The sequence below is a fragment of the Salmo trutta genome, chromosome 19, assembly GCF_901001165.1.
Source record: "Salmo trutta chromosome 19, fSalTru1.1, whole genome shotgun sequence".
Classification (NCBI taxonomy): Eukaryota; Metazoa; Chordata; class Actinopteri; order Salmoniformes; family Salmonidae; genus Salmo; species Salmo trutta.
This window is the reverse complement of record NC_042975.1, coordinates 37,585,438-37,607,508: the sequence shown is the minus strand read 5'-3', so window position 1 is coordinate 37,607,508 and position 22,071 is coordinate 37,585,438. Positions and strand designations below refer to the sequence as shown.

At 39.7% G+C, this 22,071-nt stretch overlaps 1 protein-coding gene across 4 annotated transcripts; it reads left to right on the top strand.

Moving 5' to 3' along the window:
• The first annotated feature begins 1,103 nt into the window (after positions 1-1,103).
• LOC115154529 (rho guanine nucleotide exchange factor 9) lies at positions 1,104-21,808 on the top strand. 4 transcript variants are annotated; one of them, XM_029700833.1, is made up of 12 exons: positions 1,104-1,275; positions 1,534-1,699; positions 4,831-5,010; positions 5,929-6,018; positions 12,928-13,146; positions 14,444-14,623; positions 14,878-15,110; positions 15,442-15,571; positions 16,275-16,406; positions 19,115-19,358; positions 19,446-19,514; positions 19,614-21,808. In XM_029700833.1, the coding sequence occupies exons 2-12, from the start codon at positions 1,691-1,693 to the stop codon at positions 19,781-19,783; spliced, it is 1,656 nt and encodes a 551-aa protein (XP_029556693.1). In that variant the 5' UTR covers positions 1,104-1,275; positions 1,534-1,690; the 3' UTR covers positions 19,784-21,808. The 4 variants fall into 4 exon arrangements, with proteins under 4 accessions (XP_029556693.1, XP_029556692.1, XP_029556694.1 ...); XM_029700832.1 differs by lacking the exon at positions 1,534-1,699; XM_029700834.1 differs by lacking the exon at positions 1,534-1,699 and having other exon boundaries at positions 1,104-1,292.
• Positions 21,809-22,071: the final 263 nt, after the last annotated feature.

The following is a 22,071-nucleotide window of genomic DNA, read 5'->3' as shown; positions in this document are numbered from 1 at the left end:
ATATTATGTTTCCCCCCCTTTTTTAATAGCTGCCAACAAAGAGCTATTGATTGAAAAGTCTTGTCTGTGGACTAAATACCGTATGTCTGTGCTTTTCTTAAAGCCATCCCATGTCACCCCTTTCTTCATCTCTCCAGACAAGCTCCCAGTTATTGTTGGCTTCTGATTCAAATCCCTTGTGCTTGCCTCTGAGGCAGTCGGTAACCACTCCTGTCTACCTGCTGGCATTGATAAGACCACACAACCAACCAGGCCAGTGCTCTGTTACCGCTAGTCTCCTGGAATCTCCCCCATGAGGACTTAGTCTGTGTTCCACCAGGTCACTCAGTGGTAGAAAGAAATGTACGGGTGTGTTGTAACAGCAAAGCTGCTGGTTATCCTCAATCACTTGTCCTATAAGCCTAAAGCATATTTTCTCCTCATCCTGTGCTGTGTTGCTTTAATTGATTTAATTTAATTTATTGGATTATTGTTCAATTGAATTATTATTCTTGTGAGTTTTTTCAACTGAAGTTTATGTGTTGGTGGAAGTCTGAGACTTCCAAGGTTGATAGTGCTAATATTCACCTCTCTCATCATGCTTCTGAGAGTTACAGAAGTGACAGCTATGGGTCCAGTGAACACTCGAGCTCAGAGTCCATGGAGATTGGGAGTGACAGGTGCACAGGAGCGACGAGGAGAGATGAATCTCCAATTATTTATCATACTGTTAAGACCTTTCAATGATTTCTGTGGAATGGTTCAAGTGGGTGGATGTCAACATTTCTTTTGACAAATACCTACTATTATCAATTATTACAGTAGCCTAGGCCTATAATGAAATTATGACATTTGAATTGCAAATTGACACAATCCAATAGTCCAATAGAACAACCATCGCAACCCGAACGCAGTGTCTGTTTATGTTCCTGTTGTTGAGTATTTCAGGGCTGTGATTGTAACTATGTTTTGATGAGCAAGCGTCACGAGGTTAGGACACCCATTTTAAAGCATAGATAGGAACAATAAATGATGAGCCCCCAATTTGCGTCTGTGGTATATTCTTCTATGCATGAAGCACCGCCCAGGTTTTTGCTCCCCACTACGCAGGGAGAGATGCAGCAGTAGCATTCTACAGTGGCTACGTTACCGTCACAATTGTAGTGCATGCAAAGACCCTATCTGCTAATGCAAGACGGCGCTCAAATCGTCAAATCGGGAAACTAGCAGACTACGGGTGTCAGAGTGGAAAGGGAACTAACGGTGGAGACTCTGATGATGATGAGGATGATGATGGTGAGGGTGATGATTCTGTAAGAGTTATAAACATGAATACAATATTATGTGAAAGAGGAGATAATTAGAGATGTATATATTTTTCCTTGCATTTGGATAAAATTATGAACAGTCACACAAAATGTTGCTGTACAATAATCTGCACCTTAACCGATTGCATTTTGTTGCGCTCATGTACTGCATTATGACCTTGGATATGAAAGTTATAATTTGCATGATCGTAATCATCGTATATGATGCTTATGTTTGTGTGGTTAGTGGTTGCTGATACTGTGCCTCAGTGTGCGTATGGATAATCGCAGCCCGCACGCAAGTTTAGCCTACGCACGGCGTGCAGTGGAGGCAAGGAAGTGGGAGCGAATGCGCGTTCTTATGGAGGGACACAGGGCTTCAACATGGCCTCATCACGATATGAATGGCGCTGGTATATTCTATTTTTTCTTATCTTGTTTTGTGGTTTACCTTTTCTTTAACATGTCGACCATCAGTAGAATATGGCAGTCACGGAGCGCTAGATTGGTTATATAGATTTTAAGGAAAGGTTCCTTGGCCTCTGTTCCCTCGTAAATCATTTTTTATTGGCATGTTGTAAAACATCCCGCATGTGGGTTCTGTTGATTAGCCTACTTGGCAGTGGTGCTCGGTTGAAATAAATGAGGTCTTATCACATCATTATCTTGATCTGGTTGGATTGAAAGAACGCGATTTAATAATAGAATAGAATATATTAGAATAATGTCATTATTCAGCATGTAAACTCTAAATGGCTGTGTAGAAAACATTTTGGACTGACCAACATGTCATGTCTTAGAGCTAGTGGGCGCAATGCAAACAAACAGTATCATCTAGCATACTGTAAACAAACTAGCATATAGCCTAATAATGTTATTATTTGTTATCGAATGTAGAGTTGTCTGTCTTTAAAAAAATATATGGATCCTGTTTTAATGGTTTTACGTTGATATTGAAGTAGTTTTTATGTCTATTCTTCCATGCTTCTACTATATCTCACTGTAGGCCCCGTGGTGCCACATAGGCCTATGGTTGTATTTCCATTGCTTTTAGTGAATGACAGTGGTTAGGCCTAAATAGTATGCGTATATGCATCATGTTTTGTAATGTAGGCCAAATATAATGCAGTTTTCCTTTTCATAGTGACACTTCTACAGATGCTATGAATATGATTGCATGTTTTTGTTGTGTGTGTGTTTGCAACCTAATTCAAGATAGACCTACTGTTTCTCTGCTGTATGGAATGATTACAGTGCTGTTCATATTGCAGGGTCCCAGTAAAAAAAATGGTGATGCAATGAGTCTCACAGGAGATAAAATAGCTGTATTGCAAAAAGGCAATGCTCTGGTTGTGTAATAACACTAATACTGTCAGTATGCAGACATTCCTTAAAAAAATACAGGATTATTTATTAGTTGTATTATGAGGAAGCCAAAGGTAGGTTGTCATATCAAAACATGGGGGTGCATATTTAATGCAGGCAGGGGGGAATTCACATGGAGATGCATGTGGAGCAGAAATACCTCTTTTATATTCTTCAGCTTGTGAGTTATAGTGGAGAGTGAGCACTCTTGCCACATTTATCAGGGGACATGTTGACTTGTTCATTTGTATATTACTGTGAGGGCTTGTCTGTTTTCATTCTGTTGTATCCCTCATTGTTTGGGCTATCACCTTTTTTTGTTTCACTCATGATGTTATTAGGATTTCAGAGCTCAGACAAGGGCATCTGTGGTCTATTGCATAAATCTTTGTTTAAAGAAATGTTAATTATGTTAATAGCCTACATAAAGTCAGTTGGCCCTCTGTAACCTGGAATAGGTCATGACATTAACATGTGAATGGAGGGTAGGTTTTTCTCTGCATTATATATTAGAGAAACGTTGTTGAGTAAAACACAAATTATGGCAAAGTTTGTTGCTTGTTTTGGGATTATGAGAAAAACAGTCACTCCAAGCAGAGCCACTACAGCTATGTTTTAGGGATTTATTGACCATAACAGCTTGGCTGTGTAATTCGGATCAATGCACAAATGTAGTATCTACCAGCCTGCACCCTGTTTCAGCTCCCTTTAGCCTGCATTGCATTCCAGCCAACTACACAAAGCTCTAGCCAACTACACAAAGCTCTAGCCAACTACACAAAGCTCTCTAGAGCAATAGGCTATCCTTTATGTTTATATTCAACTTTTTACACTATACTGTAGATTGTTGAGTTTTGAGACAAGAAGAAATTTGGTTGATTTTTCTATTTTCTGGGCATATTTAACTGCTTTTCTTAGTAGTTTGACTCAACCGTGTACTACTGATCATCTTATGTAACATGTATATTTTACACTGGGGAGAAGTGTATTATGTACAGTAAATCTGTTTTAGACAGAATAAGGCCAATTACAGATTTTGCCGACAAACCCAGAGCCATTTTGTGAGAGGGAGTGGAAAGAAGAAAAGTGGCATAGGTGTAATAAAATATTTGAACCATTGTGGGTGATACAATTAATAGGGTCGTCAAACTGAATTTGTTTTGTTTGACCTGGCTTATACTGTGGCAATACGGATGGGGAAATATTAACACAATCATTCCTCTTCATGAGACTTGATTTGAGCGGTTTTAGATCTCCCCACTTTAATGTCTAAAGCCCATATTAAGATTGATCATCTGTAGAAGGAAGTATTCCCTCAGGGTGGACACACACAGGCATGTATCTGTTAGGGTATCATCCCTGAGCCATCTCTACCCACTACTCGATCTTATACTTTATCATATTGCAGTGTCCATCGGTGGTATGATTGATGGTGGAACGAAACTTTGGTGTCTTTTAGTTAGTTGGTTGTGTTTATCTGGGCACTTATGGTGGATTTAATATTGGAGAAGATTAGAGCAAATCTGAACCAATGGGAAAGAAGTCATCCACCATTGTTTTATCTCTTTGGCATTAATTATAACGCATCATTTGTTAGGTTAATCTCACTGAATCAAAGATGTTTAAATCTTCATAATACTGGTAATTTGTAATTTTTTTTTTTTTTAAGTAAAAAAAATAAAGTATATATATTTACATACCAGTCAAAAGTTTGGACACACCTACTCATTCAAGGGTTTTTCTTTATTTTGACTGTTTTCTACATTGTAGAATAATAGTGAAGATGTCACAACTATGAAATAACATATATGGAATCATGTAGTAACCAAAAAAGTGTTAAACAAATCAAAATGTAGTTTATATTTTATATTCTTCAAAGTAGCAACCCTTTGCCTTGACAGCTTTGCACACTCTATGAGTAGGTATATAAGTTGGTTAAAAACTTTGATATGGTCGCCAAGACTTGACAGTGCCCTTCTGCCCTTTTGCTAGAAGTTGAATGAGAACTAGAGTACTAATGAGCCCTTACACTCCTCTCTCACCATTTCCCCCCCATTTTCCCTCTTCCCCCTCTCTCCCCTCACCCCAATATCCCATTTTCCCTCTCCTCTCTTCTTTTTTTCTTCTCTCTTCTCTTTCCCATCTCACTTCCCTTCTCTCCTCTCCCCTATCCTCACAGTTGATCAGTGGAGGCTCCATCGCCAGTGCTGAGGCAGTATGGGATCATGTCACCATGGCCGACAGGGAGTTGGCATTTAAGGCGGGGGATGTAATCAAGGTCCTCGATGCATCAAATAAGGACTGGTGGTGGGGACAGATTGACGATGAAGAAGGATGGTTCCCAGCCAGCTTTGTGAGGGTGAGTGGAGCCATCAACAATTTTCTCATTCTGTGCTGCACAATGTCTTGCCTCTCAACCAGTACACAAGGGTTCACCACCTATTCACAATGGTGTGATGGATTATCAGTGTTGGGGAGTAGTAAACTACACAGAGTTCAACTAGTAATTTAACTACATTTTGCTGTAGCTTGGTAGTAGTTAAACTAAATTCAAATCTATGTAGTTTTTTCAGTAGATAATAAAAGTTGTTTTTGCCTTGTAGCGGTGTAGCTAACTACTGGAACAACACACTATCTTTTTTGGGGCAAAAATAAGTAGGCAATAATTTATTTTCTTTTTCGGCATCAGACCTGCCTAATTGTAACATCAAACATAATTTTTGTGTTTAATAGGCTAAAAACAAATTCTGTTAATGTATGTCCCCAAAGTGAGCTGTTCTTGCAGTTTGTAGAAATTTCAGATCTTTCTTTATAATAATTTTTCACAAAGTAGTTTGGATGAAGTGAACTATTTTTTCAAAGTAACTTTTTAGTTAAGTAAACTATATTTTTCTTAAGGGTAGCTTCAGTGTAGCTTAACTTCTTTCACTGCGAAGTAATAGGTAGCTTGGTAAACCATATTTTCAGAGTAGCTTCCCCACTACTCATTTGACACTACCTTATCATTGATAATTATTGATCGACTGCCCCGTTTTGAATGCAGATATTTTAGGCTTGGATGATGATGATGATGATAAATTGATATTGATAAAAATATGATTATGCCATGGTAATCTCACAGCAACTAAACATTTTTACTAGTCTCCAAATTAAATACTGTGAAAACAAGAAGACATCAGAAAACCACAAAGTATTAACTCCTCACGTATCACTACTAGCCTTCTCACTCTGCTACAAATGAGTCTGAACGAGGTATGTCATGTTTTTCTCTCCAAAGGTTGAACCCCACCTACCACAACCTCAAACAAAACAGGTTTTCTATATCAACCCTATAGCAGCTCCAAGGTTCCAAAACACGACTACCAAGGTGCGTTTAATAGTTTCAGCAAGAATTTCAAAGCGTCTGTTTTAACTAGCATCTCACTGCACATTGGACCACCCCATATCTAACATCCTGTAGCTTTGATACTACTGCTTCCATTTGCCAACAACACCATGCTTCAAGTGTCAAGCTTGTAATGGCATTAAGGTTAAACTATGGTATCTCAAACAAATATAGAGAATAGTTATTGTTAATTCTTAATTGATAAAGTGCTTCCATCACAATCTAAACAAACAAATAGAAATGTGTTCATTTCCATCTTGGGAAAAGTGTAGGAAACCTTGAAAGTGAGTGGTGGGCTCTGCTTTGCTCTCCACTCCCTCTCACACACTCTATGTATCTCTCCCCACTCAATCTCTTTCTTTCATTCTCCTTTCACTCTTATTCTCACTATCTGCTCTCTCACTAAACTGAGAAGCGAGCACTGAGGCACTGATTCATCTCAGATCTGAATGATGAAACATGTATGACCACCCTTTTAGCAGAGGACAGGGCATATCAAACAGGTGGATAAAAAGAGCAAGGATTGATGAGTGACTCAAATAAAAGCTATTTAATGGTTATTTTATATAACTGGTTTGTTGGCATGTTAAAGTTATTTTCAGTACATTTTCTAAAATCTTAAGAGCATTTCTGGATTATTGCACCAATCCTATGAATTTACCATACAGCTTTTGTCCACTGGTCCAAGGAAACAGAGAGAGTGGGCCCTAAATAGACACCCATGGACAATGAACTCAGGCTGAGATAAACCGTGTACACAGAGTACCATCAAGCACTGAGACAGACCCAGCGGCAGGATAAAGTGACTTAGGGGGCACTTGAAATCGCCAAGGGGGAAATATTTTTTGGGGTTCTTGCATTGGAATTATATTGAATTATGCCTATATAAGCATGCTATACCACAATAAACATCAAGTTCAAATTCTGAGATCATTGAGTGATTTTGAAGTCTGTAGCCTATCTCTGCTGCGCTGTATCAGCACAATGGACAGCACCCTACAGCTAGGCCATTTTGGTAATGAGTATAGGCTAGAAGATAGATAGGCTGTTTGAAAAGATGAATTTCTCTATCTGAATGCAGCCGTACACACAGCTGTCTTACCCAAATAATGCAAACTAAATGATGAAACTAGTAGCCTAGTTATTCATGCATGCAAACAAAAATACTGAATAGCACACTCTTAGAAAAAAGGGTTCCAAAAGGTTTTTTTGGCTGTCCCATAGGAGAACCCTTTGAAGAACCCTTTTTGGTTCCAGGTAGAACCCTTTTTGGTTCCAGATAGAACCCTTTTGGGGTCCAATTACAACCGTCTGTGGAAATGGTTCTACATGGAACCAAAAGAGTTCTACCCAGGACAAAAAGTGGTCTTCAAAGGGTTCTCCTATGGGGACAGCTGAAAAACCCATTTAGGTTCTAGATAGCACCTTTGTGCAGTTTGGCTTGGAATACCGACACAACTGCGAATGCGAATAAATGTGAACAGACCAAAACAGCAGGAAACCAAGTACTAGGCCTAGTAAACAAAATATCTGATCAATAAAAGCTTGACACAATTTATATTTAGGCTAGTTACATTAACAGTAAACAAACGCAGTAAACAAAAGGCAAATGGAGATCCAAATAACTAAGGCCTACAGCCTAATACAGTGAGATGCAGCCGTGCACAGCTGTCTTGCCAAATAAATAGGCCTATAGGGCCGCTTCAAACATGGAAAATCATGGCACAATACACTTCTGTGAATCAAATTCGACCCATGTAATCATTTAAGCAATGACAGCCTACCATGAACACGTTTCTAATAAGTACAGTTCCATTTACAGCAACGCAAACCAATAGGCTACCAAGAAAACCACAATAGAATGTATCTATTTCTATGATGAAACATACCCATATGTAGCTTTACCCAGCGGCGTCATTTGGGTTCTTACATTGGAATTATATTGAATTCTGCTTATATCCCGCTATACCACAATAAACATAAAAGTTACAAAAAAGAAGTGACAGATTCAATGGCACAAAATCTTGCTGCTCTCTATCAGCACCATGGGCAGCGCCCTACACACTAAAGCAAGATTTTAATAAAAACCAAACAGCTAGATTGTTTCAATCTTACCTTTGCAAAAGAGCTGCATCTTCCTTGATGCTCTGTGGAACTTGAGTAATCGATCATTCCATTCTCCCCAAAATCTTCTTGACATTTGGATGAGTTGAGCTTTTCTCGGATGTTGCATGCTTCTTCTGTGCTGACTGAACTCGTTTGTCAAAGTGGAAAATGAGTTCTCGCATGTAGCTGTGGACGCCTCAAAAGTCAGTCCATGTTTCAGTGCAGTAAGCACGGTCAGCATAACGGAGAGAGGCTCGGAGAATCATTGCAGAATATCAAGTGGGCTCCATTTGTCCTCATTGGAGCCAGAGTGGGCGATTTCAGTCTGCAAAAACTGGCAAGCAACACTAAACTAAGCTACCACCAAATCTGTTTTGCCTAGATCCAGCAGTGGTTTCCCCTTTTTCAGATCTAGAAAGTCTTTGCTCCCTGGGTTAAGGACACACAGGGCCTCCCTGTTGGCTGTTGCGTTCGCTAAATCGTTCTGACATTTCTGACTCGTGCTGAAGAACAGTCTTTTACACTCAGTCTCTTCTCCTCTGTTCTGCTGGCCTACTGTACTGTCCACCAGATATTGCTGGAGATTTGTACTTACCTAACTTTGTCATTTGCTTGGAGCTGGTGGTGGTGCATCATATCCTTTGGTATTATCAATAGAATTCTTCCAGTTAGAATACCCAGCTTGGGTGAAGGCCTTGTCTGCGTTGTTTGGGAAACAAAATGCAGCATCTGCAGTAACCGAGTATTCCAGCCACTCTCTTCCTATGAACCAGATGCTATTAAATGAAAGTTTTTGGGACAGAACTTGCGACTAGGGTAAGATTCTAGGCTAACCTGGGCCGGCTCCTTTGCTCCAAGATCACCAGGAACAGTGGAGGTGGCTGTGGTGGAGCCATTATCCTAGCGACGTTTGATGCTAGCTACAGCTAACTAAGAGTAAAGCAGCTTCAATGGTAAACTTGACCCCAATAAATCAAAATCAAATATTACAGACGGAGGCGTATCACGGTCACTTAGCCTACCACAAAGATGAGAGATGAGAAGCGTTTTCCCCCGCTTTTTATGTAAACCCAAAGGAGTCACGCCTAACCACCCTGTGCTTTCCACACACTGCAGTGCGCCCCGTCCATTGTGCTGACACAGCGCAGCAGAGATACAGATTTTTTTCCCCTGCTAACCTGTCACTCAATCATTTGAACTTTTTTTGCTATTTTTATATAGGGACTTAACTTAAACTGAGGGGGCTAAAGTTTGAACTGAGGGGGCTAACTCTTCGAACCGGCCCGCACTGAGACGAGATGTCTGGAAAAGTTGACTTACAACAGAGGCCATTTGTGACTCTTGTATGGCCACATCAAAAGGGTCCCGTGACTACATATATTAGGGCAGGGTCTAGTGTTTGTAACATATATTGGCATATGCTTTATACCCATCTTCTTTATGTGCAGTCTTTCAAAGTGTGGTTGGTTACCCAAGTAGTGGTGAAGGACAAAACAGCACAACCAATAACTAACTTACAGTAGCTGGTCTCATAGGGTTAATGACCACCATCAAAGTTAAACAACTACCTCGTATTTGCAAACAAACAGATATCAGATATGTCAGGACGATTGAGCAAAACACTCTGGAGTAGATGTTTCAGCCTCGTCTTTTTTTAAATTTGACTGAATCTACCCACTGATCTCATCTCATTTCATGTGTTGATTTTCTTTGTGTGACAAAAAATAGTAAGATAATTCTATGGGAACATAGTACCCTCAAATCCTAGATGGCAATGTGCCCATTAACAACACAGTTGCTTCATGGCTGGCTTTGAAATGTGTATTCTCCTGAAAAACATCATGATTATGTAGATCTGCATTAGGAGTCAGCTACCTACCCTGTGTTCTCTGGCAAGGATGCTAAAATTAGTTCCCTTTGAGGATTACAGAAAGTGACAGCTCATTCTTTGAGATGCCTTCAAGCAACCGATGCACAAATGCGCCCACAACTCCTTCAACTAGGAGGTATCAGATTGTAATCAAACAATGAATACTGCGTAGAAGGACATCATATTAATTGTTTCATGGTTTTATCCCTTTTGTAATGCAATGTTATTTCTTATCTGTGTGTGTTAACCAACGCTTAATTTCTTTCCAAGAACACACAAATCCATGTCCAAAAGATCCACCTTCAGTCTGTAATATCATAATATGACAATTAAAAAGAAAGGTGGAATTCCATATCACTTTCAGTTTAATAACCACGGCAACATCATATAAAGGTTCTGCATTGTACAGCTTCCTACTCGACATAAGTCACAGCACTTTATGAAGAAAAAAAAAATGTTTTTGCCAAGTTGGGTGTTTCACTGTGAGTGTTCCTCAGTTACTCTAGTGCAGGGATGGGTAACTTTGATGGGGGTGGGGGCCACCAAAAAATCTAACTCATCTTGAGGGGCCGCACTGGCTCGCAGGTCTGCCTACCTACATCCATACACACACATGCAGTCAGAGTTGGCCCTAGCCTTATGGGGGCCCTAAGCAAATGTTTTTAGTAATTTGGTAATTCGACCATGATTAGTACATCTTTAGATAGCTGGCCGCTACACTAATTCACCCATCTAAAAAAAAAAAAATGCTGACATGGGCTAATGGAGTGACTGTCAGTGACTGAGATAACAAGAGACAAACTGCTGATGCACAACCACATTTCTAAATTGCACCGTATTCTACTATTGATCCGTGGGCCTAAAAAAGGCGTGTCACGACCAGCTGTCATCCCTGCTCTATTGAGTCCTGATATTTGTGTTCGATGTTAACATAGGCAAACTGTTAATTTACAGAACTACAGTGCCTTCTGAAAGTATTCATACCCATTAACTTATTCAACATTTTGTTGTGTTACAGCCTGAATTCAAAATTGATTAAATATATTTTTTTCTAACCCAAGTGAAAAAATGTTTTTATACATTTTTTTCTCAGATATATTGAAAATTAAATGCAGAAATATCTAATTTACATACTGTAAGTATTCACATCCCTTTGCTATGACAGTTCAAATTGAGCTCAGGTGCATCCAATTTCCGTTGATCATCCTTAAGACGTCATCTAATAGTTTGGACATAATTTAGAAAGAAACACACGTCATTGTAAGGTTTCACAGTTGACAGTGCATGTCAGAGCAGAAACTATACCATGAAGTCCAAGGAACTGTCTGTAGAGGCATATATCTGGGGAAGCGTATAAAAACATTTCTAGAGTGTTGAACGTTTCCAAGAGCACAGTGCTTTCCATCATTGGGAAATTTAAAGAATATGGAACTACCCAGACTCTATCTAGAGCTGGCCGTCCAACCAAACTGAGCAACCGGAAAATAATGCAAACCATTCTGTGGTCTGATGAGACAAAAAATGTAACTTTTTGGCCTGAATGCAAAGCGCTATGTCTGGAGAAAACAAGGCACAGCTCATCACTCGTCTAACACCTGATGCTTTTTAGCAGCAGGGACTGAGAGACTGGTAAGGATAGAGGGAGGAATGAATGAAGCCAAATACAGGCAAATCCTGGATGAGAACCTGCTTCAGAGTGCGAACTACCTCAGACCGGGGCTCAGGCAGTTTGTTCCAACAGGACAATGGTCCTAAGCATACAGCCAAAGCAACGCTGGATTGGCTTCAGAACAAGAATGTGAAAGTCTTTGAGTGGCCCAGCCAAAGGCCAGACTTGAATCCCATTGAAATCTGTGGTAAGACTTGAAGATTGCTGTTCACCGCCGCTCCCCATCTAACTTTTAACAGAGCTTGAAAAAGTCTGCAAGGAAGAATGGGAGAAAATCTCAAACTCCAGATGTGCAAAGCTGATGCAGACATACCCAAGACGATTCAAAGCTGTAATCACTGCCAAAGGTGCTTCTACGAAGTATTGACTCAGGGGTTTGAATACGTATGTAAATTAGATATTTCTCTATTTCATTTTCAAGAAATGTGCAACAATTTCTAAAACATGTTTTCACTTTGTCATTAAGGGGTATCGTGTGTAGATGGGTGAGGAAAAAAATATTCAGTCGGTAACACAACAAAATGTGGAATAAGTCAAGGGGAATTCATATTTTTTTAAAGGCACTGCATGTGGTGTATATTTATATTGTTCATTAGGTTAAGTTATAACATGGTCTATCACTATCGATTTGAACATGGCTCCAATGGGAAACAGACTTTCAGGAGCCACTGTTGAAACACAGGGATTATACAGTGCAGTCTATCAACTGTCCCATTTATCAGTAGCAAAACTCTGTTTTAAATTCCCCTTATCGCTGCCTTACATCGTGTGAGCGCTCTTGCTTAAGGCTCTATTGTTCAGTCACAGTGATGTACTCAGCCTAACCTGCAATTTCATGCTTGTTTATTTTTCTAGTTTCGATGCATACTGTTGCTTTAGCTCCACCTATTCGATGTAAAGGCTTTTTCCCCTTGCTATGTGTTCGCTACAATTCAAGACAGGTACCTCTTTTACAGGTGCATCAGAGGAATGAAGACCTGATGTACACTATATGTATATTTGTTTACTTGTATTTTTGTAACAGGTGTTGTGTCAAATCTAATTATGATGCACAGTGTTAAACTGAAGGAGTGGCATTGAACATTTATTTAAATTGGGAGAAAAAAGTCCCATGGCTTTGTAATTAGTATGGAGTTGTTTTTTGTATTTTAATTATATTTTAGATCATATACTTACAACCCAACCCTGATTGTTGATGCTACTGAATATTTGTCCAGGCTGACATTTTGTGTTTGGCTGTCCTCAGCTGTGGGTGAACCAGGAGGAGAACACGGCGGTAGAGACAGTTGAAGGGGCTAGCCCCAGCCCCAGTGAGGTCCAGAACGGCCATGCGGATGCCAGCCCCAGCAGCAGCGACTGCCTGGGCCAGCCCGCCCAGGACAGAGACCAGATGAGGGCCAACATAATCAATGAGATTATGAGCACAGAGCGTCACTACATCAAACACCTGAAGGACATATGTGAGGTAGGCTTGGCTGGCTAGAGGACATCTTCCAGAGACTGAAGGGCATATGTGAGGCAGACGTTATAGACAATTACCTTGTTTTGGATCATTATCCAACTACAATTCAAAGCATGATAAGCCAGGTTACTAGTGATGATTCAAAGTGAAATATAAGATATTTCATGAGCATGAAGGTTGAAGAAGTTTCTTTAAATATATCTAAGTACCCAGTAAACTGTGTATCCAATATCTCCACAGTGCTATATCAGCGTTTGTACACTACAGTGATTAGATTATGCAGTACAGTGCTTCCCGTGTCCCTCAGAGGCAAACTTAAATCAATGGTGTTCTAGCCTAACGTAGCAGGGCAGGCGTAAAATAAACACCTGAGCGGTGTTTCTTTCTTTCTGGTCCTGATGAGAGAAGAAAAACTGTCAGGGAGGTTCTCTTCTGCACTGTTGAACCAATCCAGTAAATGCGGAGGAGGAGTTAAGGTGGAGTGTCGCCTTTTTATCAACCAATAGCGGAAGTCGCGTCACAGGCTCTCTTTCCATTTCCCCTGAAAACCGGAAGCATCCAGTGGGTCCGACCCCGCAGAGGGTGATGGTGTTCCAAGGAGTAGTGACAGGGCTACAGTGTTTTAGTGAGAGATTAGAAGTGATGACTGGGGGTGTTGACCTGTAAGTGCTGGGCTCAGAAATGGTATCCCTCCCATCACGCTGCACTCTTCCCCTGCATATATAGTAAAAAGCACGCCATATCTTTCATGCTCCGCCTGTCTCTGTCAAACAATGCACCCAGTAGAGTACATGAAAAAGTACCCAAAAATGCTCCTATCTGATCTATTAATTTTTAAATCAGTTTTCCCTCTGTTCCCACAGGAATATTACATAATCTGGAAATTATGCAGAGAAAAAAAAGACTTTAATCAACATCACATGGGAAATTGTAATGTGTAGGTGACTGGGTATTGAAGCGTGATGGTCTCTTAAGTGTGAAACTATTTGATTTTTCATGAATTATTTGAAATGTTATCTGAGAAATAAGCTCCCACAGAGGGGATGAGTTACCTAACAGAGACTCCTGCTTATAGAGCTGTAGCCATTTTCACTGCCTTTATTTCTCCCCAGGTCTAATCTGGGAAGAATTTGAATAAATAATGACTATGATGCAATCTTTGGCACTGATGCCTTTTTTTAATGCTAAGACAAAACTGTTTAAATGCCCTGCAGTTAAAAAACAAATTCAGATGCCATGAAACATCCTGCAATAGCTAATATTGGATCGAAACTATTATTTTTTTTCTTTGCTGCGCCAGGGTTACTTCCGGCAATGTAAAAAAAGAAGAGACATGTTCAACGACGACCAGTTGAGGGTCATATTTGGGAACATTGAAGATATCTATAGATTTCAAATGGGCTTTGTCAGAGACCTGGAGAAGCAGTACAATACAGAAGAACCTCATCTCAGTGAAATAGGTCCCTGCTTCCTAGAGCATGTAAGCATTTTTGTATCTCTCAGAATTCCAAGTGTTTTTTAAATGTAATCCCTCACAATAGATTTGAGTAAACCTTGTGTATCATACATACATGCCCATTTTCTAATCCTTTGTCTTACATATGAGAACCTTGATGATGGCAGTTCCCTTTGGTTATTAGTTTCAATGGCAAACGTTTGTGAAATCCCCCAAAATAAAAACATTTAGCTTGTTTCAGCATTTTAGACATACTGTACACATTTATCTGTTTACAGCAAGATGGCTTTTGGATCTACTCGGAGTACTGTAACAACCACGTGGATGCCTGCATGGAGCTCTCTCGGCTGATGAAGGATGGCCGCTATCAGCAATTCTTCGAGGCGTGTCGCCTGGTGCAGCAGATGATTGACATAGCCATTGACGGTTTCCTGCTCACGCCCGTCCAGAAGATCTGCAAGTACCCTCTGCAGCTGGCAGAGCTGCTCAAGTACACTGTCCAGGAGCACAGGTACCTGTCCCTCAGCCTCAATGTCACATCAAAGATTTACATTCACCTCTGTGTCGTGATGAAGGATGTTTCTACTGATAAAGATCCTTCTGGAATTAATGTTCCTTTATGCTCTCAGGCTAATTGTATGAGACATGAGGGTGTCATGAGGGTGTGAGGATCCTAGACGTGGATACTAAGCTAAAAGTATTTTGTGAAGTGAAGTCTATGATAGAGATGTGGCACGGTTTGAATGCCTGACTATTTACAGTACTATGGTTGGCCTTGTATTCCTTCTTTTTCTTAAGTCTCCACCACTGTAATATTGTGTCATCATCTCCTCTTCTTGTAGTGACTACCGTTATGTCGCGGCAGCGCTGGCCGTAATGAGGAATGTCACTCAGCAGATTAACGAGCGGAAACGTCGCCTGGAAAACATTGACAAGATAGCACAGTGGCAGGCGTCTGTGCTGGACTGGGAGGTAGGACTGAGACAGGGTGACAGGAATGAGGAACAAACAAGTACTGTGGGACAAACATACACCAAGCTGTTTTAGTTGAATGTTTTGCTCTGTCAACTTACTCCTTTGCTACTGCACTAGTTTGTGTTGGTCAGAGTTTGTATTTTGCAATGCACTTCTTTTGATAAGCTGTCAAGTAGAGCCTATTTGAAGGCTTGGAGAGGCAAGAAGCTGTTTATTCTTTTAAAGGAAAATATATCTCTCCAATCTCTCCTTTTGGAGCATGTGTTCTTTTGATGAAATAAGAAAACACAGACTGTCAAATGCAGTGCATTTTGAAGCACTCCATTTAATCAGGATGAAACTAGTCAGGAGTGAGAAGAGGAAGTGGATGAATCTGTTTTGCTAGACTTGAACCTGTATTTGATACGAGAGAGAGCTAGCGTTATCAGGTCACTCTGACCTAGTTGAAGAGAGTTTTTCCAGAGTTGCGCAGTCACTGAGGTACTGTAATTATGTCAAGTAAAAAATGTTGTATTTGATTCTTCTCTCAAGATCTAAAGAGTCAATGTTAATGAGATGAAGCCTGTCTTACCAGCCTGTATCTTATCAGCCACTTTTCTAATTTCATAAGCATAAAAGGATTTGGTTTTGATGACTATGTATCACAGATACATTATTGATCCTGTTTAAAGATCTGAACGTCTTGTATTTCTCTGTGCAGGGGGATGATATTCTAGACAGGAGTTCAGAGCTGGTCTACACTGGGGAGATGTCATGGATCTACCAGCCGTACGGGCGGAGTCAGACTAGGGTCTTCTTCCTGTTCGACCATCAGATGGTTCTGTGTAAAAAGGTAAGGTCTGGGTCACAAATACTATTTAATTGATCGGAACCAGTCTTGGCGCACCCAGGTGCTTAGTTAACTCCTCTCTTTTGCAGACAGAGTTGTCATGAATTTGCTAAAATGTGATCCATTGGTCAATTTGTTTGTGAATAAAACATGGGAACAAAGTCAGTAGGTGTTGTCATGACGTTGGCCTGTGGGTAAGGTTTATGACCCCCCCCCATATATACCTTTCTCCCTTCCCTCTCTCTCTGACTCTACTGAAGGACTCTTGAATAGCCTTTGTTAAACATAGAGAGTCTGGGAACATCAAACAAGTGGGGGGAAAGGAACCATATTTCGGTAATAGAACCAGTTGAAAATATGCGTTGGTACTTAATGAATATGATGTCAGTTCGGTTGTCATCTGAGACATGACTGATGACAGGACGACATAAACTGTATCTGGGAAAGTCTACACATTGTAGTTATCAGATTCACATGGAATTGTTGTGCAATTTAAATGTTTAAATATGACACTATTTGTGAAAAGATGGAATGTAATTTTAGCTTCCAAATGAGAGAATTGGGTTTTCATAAGGTTAGAGTCCTGCTCAATCAGTGGCCCGCCCCTGTGAAGAGACATGGGTTATAAACTATGAAAGCCCTTGACGAAAATGTAATTTCCTGTTCCGAGGACGATAGGGCGACGGTCCATACGTTAAAAAGGACTAACATGTCAACTACAGAACTAAGCCAACCTCAGCGTGAGCTTTGGTTGTGAATGGTATGAACTTTGAACTCTAATTCACTAAAGAAGTGAGACCTCCTAGCCGTTGAGTTAGCAACAGCAGCTGTAAACGTGGGCTAGGAAAGGACGGACGACGTATCCAGTCTAACACACAACGAAGATTCTACAACGTAACCAATTTACCACCAGACATTCTTCAGAGGACAGGAAGATCTCTGTTGGCCAACACGGCCAGCATCTACGACCAACCTACCGAAGCGCAGCTCAGAGTAAATATTTATTGCATTTTCCTTTTCCAAATGGGTGGTAATTTAGAATGCATAAGATACTGTATTTATGAAAGCTTAGCTTCTCCCTTTGTTCCTCAGTCTTCCCGCTCTTTCATTCAAGCCCAACCCCCTCTCTTTGTGTAACAAGCCATCATACAGGTTCCGTCCACCAGGGACGTTTTCTGTATGACATAATTTGCATTCTGTGTATATGTAATTCTGTGTGATTAGTTAGGTATTTAGTAAATAAATAATTAAACCCAATTTTGTATTGCTGATTCAACTTGTTAGCCAGGGTTCTTTAAGATAACCAAGAATTTACAACTTTCAGATGAGACTGAAATAAGGTGACGATTAATATTGACTGCTATTAATGTAAAATATTACTAGGTCTTTAAGAGTTTATGCGGAAGATAACGAGCTCTATAAATACTCTTTCGTGGTGCCCCAACTTTCTAGTTAATTACATTTACATGATTAGCTCAATCAGGTAATATTAATTACAGAGAAAGGATTTTATAGAATAGCATGTCATATCACTTAAACCGGCATAGCCAAAGACACGACAGTGTGTTTGTACCTCCCAGGATCAAGGCGAATGAAGGTCACGGCTTGAAAAAGAGAATCACGTCACCAGCTTGGTGTGCCTAAGGGGTAATGATTTATTGTGCAAAACAGAAAGTCACAGGATTGTAAGAGAAAATGCTTAGCCTCAGCAGTGTGGTGACAGAGACAGAGCTTTAGGACAGTATGACTGCAGTTTTTATGACCAAACATGCTTGTTAGATAGTTTATATGAAAGCAATTCTTATTTACTCCCCAATACCAACAAGACATTTGAGTCATATTCACAAATCTCTACAACTATAAAAAAAAAAGAAGCATCTCAAGAAAAAAAGTTCTTAAATGCATCCAATAGCTCAAAATGTCTTGAGAGAGTCTGAAATGCCATGTTAAGAAATTCTCAATTAATGAAGTGCTTAGCTCTTAAACACTCAATCAATCCAATTCTTTAGGTAAGAGTCTTTATAAAAGCTTAATCATTCAAATATGATGGTAGCTCTCACAAACTTGTAGCTTGAAATGAAAATGGTCAGGAACACAATTCTTTCATTCAGCTCCTGAAATGGAATGAACCTTGTGGTACAGAATATTATGTCCCTTGAAGTAACAGAACTTGATGGATATACTGTACATCCCGAGTCACATCTGCTTGTCTATGAGATCTTATCTTTCATCTCCATCGCCTCAGAACTGTGATTGATTCCTGCTTCTGACGTGGATGACAACAGTGTTGTTACATAAGAGAGGCCGTCATGTCCATAGAGAAGTGAGGGGTAGCTTACAGTACAGGACACAGGGCTGTTGTGTCCCTCAGAGTTTACCACTGGCAGCTGCGACAAGTGTGACGCAAGCTCTCAGAGGGGAAAGTAATACAGGAGTACACAGCAGCAGCATCACTAATGGGGACGGGATGCCTGGAATCTGGAGCAGCTGCTTACAGCATGGACCCCTGTCTGTCACAGGGAAATTGATAGGGTGCAATTATTTCTTCCTGGCTGTCAGGAATTCAAGCCTTTTCATTTCCTGTCTGTCACCTGGGTTTCGCAGTACCTTGCTAGTGTTCAAAGCACTAGTGTAGATGATTCAAAGTAAATTAGAATCGGCTCTCTACTTAATTTTCCCTTCCACTCCTCCCTCCCTTCCTTTTCCTTCAGGACTTGATACGACGAGACATTCTGTACTACAAGGGCCGCATCAATATGGACAGGTACAATGTAGTTGATGCTGTAGATGGGCGGGATGATGACTTCAACGTGAGTGTGAAGAACGCGTTCAAGCTGAGTAATAAGGACTCAGACGAGATCCACATTTTCCTGGCCAAGAAGCTGGAGGAGAAACTTCGCTGGCTCAGAGGTTTCCATGAGGAACGCAAGATGGTGCAAGAGGATGAAAAAATAGGTGTGTATGTGAAAGAAATGGTAATTTGCACAACATCAATTAAAATGGTAAATGAAAATAACAATAACAATAATTTCTATTTTTCAGGGTTTGAGATATCAGAGTATCAGAAGCGGCAAGCGGCAATGACAGTGCGAAGAATGACCAAACAGAAAGGTAAATACACACTTAACCAAGTTTTACTAACTGTCTGTTTCTAGTCTATCTGTAGTGCATCTCTCTCCTCCTTAATATCTCTCTCCTCCCAAATTTTAGGCCATAGGTCTGTGCCCCCTGGATACCCCCCTCCTATGGACCCCATGAATCCAGGACAGTACTTAGTAGGAGACGGCATGGAACAATCAGAATTTCAATTCCCTGAACCTGAAAGGTGCAAGTCTCCCTTCTGGCAGAGCTTCAGCAGGTTAACCCCCTTTAGGAAATAGAGACGAGATAGTTTAGAAAGACTACCTTATTTTTTTTAGAAGGTGACGATTAATTCTAATTCAATTGTGACTTTTTTAAAGGGAAATCTGAACACAAATAGTATTTGGACCCAAGAGTATTTGGATTGTCAAACATTTAGCTTGTGAGCATCTCATTAATGACTGTACTGTTATAATCACTTTACCTGTATGAGCGCAATGACAACTAGCAACACAACTACCACAGTGAACCACACCTTTGGAACCTGAGAAACCATAACACCTTCCTATCTCCTGAACTGTGAGAATATTTTTGTGACCTCTACTAATCCTTGGACAATGGAAAAGGGAATCGCAGGTTTCAAGAAAGAACAAACTGAACATTCATTTTGTGTCCACATTTAAAAATGAGGAAGCGCTAGTCATACATTGATCTTTATGCCAAATCTGGTTGTGTCCTACAGTTCACTGTGACCTTAATGGGCATTTTATAGGTTTCTCTTCTTTTATTTTCATGTTTTTGTTAAAATGTAAAATGCTGGCCAAATGCATCAATCTTGTATTGTTTTTGTTATTATTTATTAACATTTTATTTGTGTTAATTTGTAATGCATGATGAAGTCCAATACAGGTGTTCTATGTGCAATTATATTCTTACGGGTCAAAGGAAAAGAGAATCAGCATCATCAACTTCAATGTCACTCATTTATATACTTTACATGTTGTTGTTTCATCTAGGATCTTCAGTCTGGTAGGAATACCATCTTGAGTTGTTCTCTTAAATGGTCATTCACACTGATTTTACATAACCAGGATAGAAGTTTGAGACCTGATATTACAGTATATTCAGCTATCACATAGTACATTGCATATTGCTTTCTTTACCACCTTACAGTTATTGTATAATACTATGTGGTTATAGTTGCACTTACATAAGATGCACCTGTGATTTCTTCAGGTGGAAGAGTCTGCTAGAATGCTCTTCAACCAAGTCATCCAACAAAGATTGCGATCTCATAAGAGTCGAACATAGGCTTACCATTCAATTTGACGATAGTTCCAGGAAATAACCATGGTTAAAGCCATATCCATTGGATTTATTTTCATGTGATGTTCATTCTTCATAGTGAGAGCTTTATTGCTTAGGACAAGAAAAGAATAGCACTTTGTTTAAAAGGTAGCCAAACTACAGTAAAAACATATTGGGAATCATTTTCCTGGGGTGGCTTTCATAGTGCCAGCACAATGTTATGATATTACTGATTTTACACCTGTTATTTCAGGTTCAAGCCTTCACTTCTGCCACCAGGATTAGATGAAGCAGGAGATGAGGGATGTTTCAGGGGGCTTCAAGTGGGTTTTCTAGGCATTATGATGGCAACTTCAATCAAAATGTTTTGCCAAAATGCGAAGGGAAGGCTGGTGGTCAAGCTTGTTGTCTATATTTATTTTTAAAGGGTAAAAACAATTTTTAAAGGGATATTTATATGCCGAAAAAATTAACTAGTATTTAATACATTGCACTAAATACAGTGTAAAAGTGCAATATGAAAGTGTGCAGTAATATTGAAAGACAAAATGCTTTTAATATTAAGGCGTTTATCTTGATGATCTATGTATGGAACATTCATACATTTTTAATAAAGTGCATTATAATGAAAACAAACGCTTAAATATCGAATTATTAAGTTGTTTTTATTTCATTTTTTGTTTTTATTAATAATTATGAATGATTTATCATTCATTCTGTGACTATGTCTTGGAATAAATCCAAATGTGTCAACATGACTGTTTCTTTCATAGCTTAAGTTGTAATGAACCCTGTTTGTTGTAAACAGATGTGCATTAACATAAACTCCAATGCAATGGATAAACACCAACATCTGATTTAATTTATCTAAATGCCAGGTGTTGATATTTACTATTTCCTCAAAGAATCACCATCTCTCCTTACCCTTTCCTCATGATGTACCAAAAGACAAGCACACCAACTTGTAAGATAAATAATGTATAAGATCTACTATTAAAGAATAACCATTGTGTGAAGAAATCAATTTATTGTCTATTGCAGGTATGTATGTTGAAAGACTATATGAAGACATTAGACTTTCTGAGTAAAATTATGTTTGGAACTGTGCAACTTCAGGATAAGCTACAGTATAATTGCACTATGGCCCCCAGCTAGCTACTTAGGGAAGTGGTAGACTTGGTAGCCTGCTGGTTGTGTGTAACATATTTTCAGTTGTTTACACTAATCAGTGATGTAGTATAGCCTGCTACTGCAGCTGTGGATGACTTAATAAAGACAA

Excerpts from the sequence above, each read along its gene's own strand:
- LOC115154529 (XM_029700832.1), top strand. The coding sequence starts at position 1,255 with ATGATGATGAGGATGATGATG. Across the intron at positions 13,147-14,443 it reads ACCTGAAGGACATATGTGAG|GGTTACTTCCGGCAATGTAA; the intron begins GTAGGCTTGGCT and ends TTGCTGCGCCAG. Across the intron at positions 14,624-14,877 it reads GTCCCTGCTTCCTAGAGCAT|CAAGATGGCTTTTGGATCTA; the intron begins GTAAGCATTTTT and ends ATCTGTTTACAG.